This window comes from Octopus bimaculoides, chromosome 8, assembly GCF_001194135.2.
Source record: "Octopus bimaculoides isolate UCB-OBI-ISO-001 chromosome 8, ASM119413v2, whole genome shotgun sequence".
NCBI lineage: Eukaryota > Metazoa > Mollusca > Cephalopoda > Octopoda > Octopodidae > Octopus > Octopus bimaculoides.
In genome coordinates this window covers 1,675,623-1,680,889 of record NC_068988.1, presented here as the reverse complement: position 1 = coordinate 1,680,889, position 5,267 = coordinate 1,675,623, and the positions used below count along the sequence as shown (strand labels likewise).

At 39.4% G+C, this 5,267-nt stretch overlaps 1 protein-coding gene and 1 long non-coding RNA gene across 2 annotated transcripts in view; both read right to left on the bottom strand.

Annotated features, from left to right (window-relative positions):
* LOC128248541 (uncharacterized) overlaps nt 1-5,249 on the bottom strand; it is a 45,073-nt gene extending 39,824 nt beyond the window's left edge. The window contains exon 1 of the long non-coding RNA XR_008264713.1: nt 3,515-5,249. This is a non-coding gene — a long non-coding RNA (uncharacterized LOC128248541). The remainder of the gene's footprint in view (nt 1-3,514) is intronic.
* LOC106872560 (kelch-like protein 21) lies at nt 28-3,520 on the bottom strand. The gene has a single exon (XM_014919590.2). It carries the CDS (start codon nt 2,700-2,702, stop codon nt 933-935), a length of 1,770 nt encoding a protein of 589 aa, XP_014775076.2. The 5' UTR covers nt 2,703-3,520; the 3' UTR covers nt 28-932.
* Nucleotides 5,250-5,267: the final 18 nt, after the last annotated feature.

The following is a 5,267-nucleotide window of genomic DNA, read 5'->3' as shown; positions in this document are numbered from 1 at the left end:
ATATATATATATATATATATATATATACACTGGAGATAAAAATCAGAAATCAAACAAGTTACTGAAATTAAATAAATTATAAGAATATAACAGAGCACAACAAAAAAATATTTGATAAAATAAGCATATTGAGAATAAATAAAGAAACATTATGTTTAGCATATGTGTGTGTGTATGTGTGATAATTTACACAGTAAATGCAACTATGTCAAAGACTGACCCCAACAAAGACAGTCACTGCAATTATATCACAGATATGGTCCCATGAACACAGTCAAAGCAGGCATGTTGCAGACCTAATCACAAGAAGTCAGTGCATGCTATAGGTCGGAGTAACATGTTGGCATGTGAGACTGTCATGTAAGCACATGTAGCACGTTGGCTGAGCTTCTTTGGAGATTTCAACATGTGTAGATTGGCAAGCAAAGTGTGCTGCACATCTAAGTCACACACAGATTGTCAAGCAAATATGGAAGGATCTAATTAGTTATGTGTGGACTGTCAAGTATGGAAGGAACTAATTAGTTGTGTGGACTGTCAAGCAATGATGAAGGGTCCGAGTCACATGTGGTGTGTCCAGCAACAGAGGAAACGACCTCGTCACAAGTGAACTGTGATGTTTAGATGAAGGGACCTAGTTTAACATGTGGACTGTCAAGCGAAGGGGAAGTGGAAGAAAACCTAGATGTGGGTTAGTCTGTTAAGCTAGGAGAAACACCCAGATACATGTATGAAGCGAAGAAGAATAAACCCAGCCACAGGAGAAGTGGTAGCCCTGTGGTAGCCTAGTCACAGGGAACCTGTAAAGCTAGGACAAGACCTATTGAGACTGTCAAGCAGGGATGGAGAATTGGTCACAAATGGATTGTCAAGCAGGAACAAGAGGGACCTAGTCATATATGGATTGTAAAAACGAGAATGAATCAACTTAGTCATATGTGAACTGTTAGACAAGCATGTGACGACCTCGCCTGGCTCATGCTCGTCTCTTCGGTCCATTCATTTGTCGAAGGATCGTAACATTCCACACACTGTGATGGCACCGAATTCTCTACATCATGTAAACCACCAGCGATGTAAATTTTACCTCTTAAAATACTAGCACCACTGTTAACATGAACATGTGGGACATCAGGTAAGTTACGGAATGTTCGTTTCTCAGGGTCAAGGGTGAGCACTTTGCGGCTGTCTTCCCATATAATATAAAATACGTTGTCTAGCACTAAAATCTGAGCATATCGTATAGAATTTGGCAGCACATATTGTTCTCCGCTAGGATTAAGTGAAGCACCATTACAAACATAGGTTTCTATTGTATTCACACACTGGCCACCTTGCAGGCCACCAACCTCTAGAATAATGTCTTCATATGGTACTATTCTAGCCAATGTCCTTGGAAAGCGGCTTTGACCAACTTCCTCCCAAGTATTGGAAATAGCATCATAACGTTCAATAGGCTTTAAGTCTTTTATATCATGTTCTTCTCCATAGCCAACACCACCAATCACATAGACACAATTGTTTACGGAAGTAGAAGCATGACGTGCACGAGGTTGCAGCATTGCTTTCACACTCTTCCACTCTAATTTAATGCAATCAAAATGCCACACATTGTCCACGATGTGACCATCATGTATTCCTCCAGTTACAATGAGTCCAGTTGTTAACATAGCAACACTATACTGAGAAAGAGATTGAGGAATATCAGGAAGACTAGTCCAACGATCTTTCTGAACATCATACATTTCCACAGACTGAGTAATATAACTGTTCAATCCCCCAACAACCACCAGAACCTCTTTGGCAACAGTCGATGGTCTCGGGTGAACATTATTGTTTTGCATGCTACGACGACGTTTACCTTGTTGATTCGAAACAGACTCGTGTTGAACCTGAGCCTCACGAACCATATTCAGGCAATCGCTTTGATTAGAAATTACCGGGTCGCTTTCAATTTCTTGCAGGTAGCCGAGATCCACAATTGGAAGACGAACTTGTTGTAGAAGGCATGTAAGATGTTGTTTTCTCTCATCAAGGTCATACTTTACCCAACGCATCACAGCATCATAAACCACCTCTTCTTTGCGGACATCAATCAGGTCACTAGACGTGTAAGTCAGTAATCGATCTAATGACAAGTCCAAAAATTCATCGCTCTTGACAACCATGCTAAAGTTTTCCAGTGCAAACTTATGCGCATCGTTCTGCAGATCATGACACGAGTGAACCTGAGCATATTGCTCGATACCCAGACAATTATTGTGGTCAAGCTGACGGCGAAGAAACTCACAACAAGCACTGACTATGTCAGGATATTCAAACAGGCTGCCTGCTGCTAAGAGCTGAAGGGCATTTTCTGCGTTAATAGCAATCCGTCCACTATAGGCATATTCAATGACACGTTTTAAAGTCCAAGGAGACACTTCACTAATGCAGATCCTAGATTCACGGCTTTCTCGTAAGTCACTGGTAAACATAGCTTTAAAATAAGGACTGCTAACAGCCAGCACATTTCGGTGGCAAGGAAATTCTTCGTGTTGCACGCACAGAATGGCATCGGTAAACGTCGCTTCAATACGCAACGAATCAAGTCTTTTAACAAGATCCAATGTATAATTAGGGTTTTGAAGCAGGTACTGTTGATCTGAAGATAAGTCTGGGCTATTCATTGTACTCATGGCTTTGGACATGAGTTGGAACATCAGTCGTCTCTGGAAAGTTAATTATCACAACAAAGCTGTTAAAACAATTGTCACAGCATTGAAATAGTTAAAAGAACAAAAAGGTGCGCCTGTGAGAGCAGCAACGTACTTTGCAGTGACTGGAACTTCATACAGCGGAGGTAACAAGTTGCTACTTCCTGAAAACACGTGTGGATGGTCTCCAACCAGCCTTTTCAGTTCATTGTTTTAGGATTTTAAATAAACAGTAAACGGAAATGGCTACAAAAGTTGTTTTATCTTCCTTTCTTTCTTTCTTTTTTAATATAACTTTTGTTAGTTTACATTTAATAAAATTAGAAAAGGGAAATATCTTCCATATTTTAAATGAATCGGGTAAAAGGAAGTTTGTCAGGTGTCGATCGCCATCAAGTTGAAATTGATTTCGAAGTTACACAAAATGAAAATTCACTGAGTTTAAAGTTGATAAAATAAAATATAAATTGAATTTGAAGTCAAAAGTTTGTACATGTTTGGTAAGGAAATGAAGTAGGTGGTCGTTTTCTTTTGATGTCCTTTTTTTTAAACAATTATGGAAACCAGATAAAAAAAAAAGGAGAGTTGAGTTCGAAAGGGAGAAAAAGTCAATCAGAGATTAAGACGGTGACTTGAGGGGATTGTTGAGATTTTGCGTTCGAGGAAGGAACGAATTGTACCCGTAATTAACAGCTTCTAGGATGGCTGGAGACAAAAACAGGAATTGACGCGGAAATATATAATATATAATACATATAATATATATAAGGGAGGGCTTCGGTAGCGACAAACTAACAAGTTGCAATCACATTACTAACCTGTATCTTCTGCCAGGAACGAAAACAACCACCAGAAAAGGTCACGTCCACAATTCCAGGATTCACTCGATGCTCGACACACACCAAAAACAAACGATTCGCACCTCAGTCTTTGCAAAACAACAATATCAACAAATTAAAATTAGCCACATTTTTTCCCCCACTCTTCTTTAAAGTTTCCACTTCTTTTAAATATTATTGCTTTTCTTATTTGTGTGTGTGTGTGTGATAGCAGCGGCGGTTTTATTGTATATTTATTTTCACCCGCAGGTTATTTTCGATCCTTTCAGCAAAGTGGACGATTTACTCCGCCCCTTAAATTTGGGTCCAATTCACTTGCAGATATATATATATATTACTGAAGGCTGAGTATTTTCTGGAGGGTATAACTCCTCAATACATCATATATGCATATATATATATATTATCAACGTAGGTGCGTATTTCAGCTGTTATTTAATCAGAGATTAATTGTAAAAGCTTTCGATATAAATATGAAATTTAACAACGTTTATGCTGTTTTCCGCAAAAAGAAAAAAAGATAAATACGGAGAAAAATAATAATTTCATTTGGCCCCGATATACAGAATATTCATGTTTCCGTAGCTGAAGGTGACGAACAGTTTATAAAGGTTTAATAAACTTGATTGTTTCAATAATTCAAACAAATAATAAGAAATATGCAATTTGGTTTTTCGTTTCGTGTTGTTTTTCCCTTTGAAACAATTTTCCAGGGAGTTTAGTGTGACCCCTATTCAAAGATTGCAGGGAGAGAAGAGAGAGTGAAGTGCGTGCCGTAATTATTGCACCTCTATAGTAGTCGCTGCTGGTTGAATGCTTCGGATACAGGCAACAAATACAGGAATTGCGTGAAGCGGATGCCGCCTCGGTTATTATTATTATTCCACAGGCTTCAGGCTCGGGTACAGCCGACGCACAGGTATCTTTCTATCAGAAAACAATTCAAATTGAAGACAGCGGACCGACCGGGAATCAATTTGCAGCCCTTCACAAGAAGCAGAAATGTTGTGAACAGCCTCCTCCGTTCCTTAATACCAGAGTAGTTGCGACAGTTTTAGCGGCGCCTGCTTTATAACAACGATGTCTGTGATAATATTGGAGACAACACTACTAACCAGTGTCTTCTTATTTGCTGCAATTGTAATCCAAGATGTATTAAAGCGAGAAAGTGGAGTGCACGCCTTCCTGGATGCAGCTTCGGCAGCCATATTTAACTGTTCACGTGGGTGCAGCGGTGTGCAGATGGGTTCTTACTGTTACAACAGCACAATCGTTCCAGCTTCGACGTACACATTTTACATACAGTCGCCAAAGCACACGTAAGCAGATCGTTCACATAGAAGCACACGTGAATGTCTGCCTCTCTTTCTCTGGCACAGACACATAAAAGATACACGTGAAGAGGTTGTACGATGTAAACACAGGCACACACATGGATAGACACCGGTGTCCATCATTGACGTCATAGCTACGTAAGTAGGGATTCCCTCCTGGGTGGAGGCAGAAGCAACTGTTGCGAACGGGAGTCAATTTCGCTAAATGCGAATCTATGGAAGATAGTTACAACATATTTGAATAGCAACAGTTAGTTCTTATTTATTTATCTATTTATTTATTTATAATTTTTCGGAGTTAATTGGTTGAGTTGTAGTTATTGGATGAATGCTACCGAGTTCGAAGAGTGCGGAACAGATGTTGTGACTTTCATGCTTTTCCAAAGGTATTAAACAAT

What these genes read in the sequence shown, in the direction of transcription:
- LOC106872560 (XM_014919590.2), bottom strand. Translation starts at nt 2,702, where the DNA reads ATGTTCCAACTCATGTCCAAAGCCATGAGTACAATGAATAGCCCAGAC.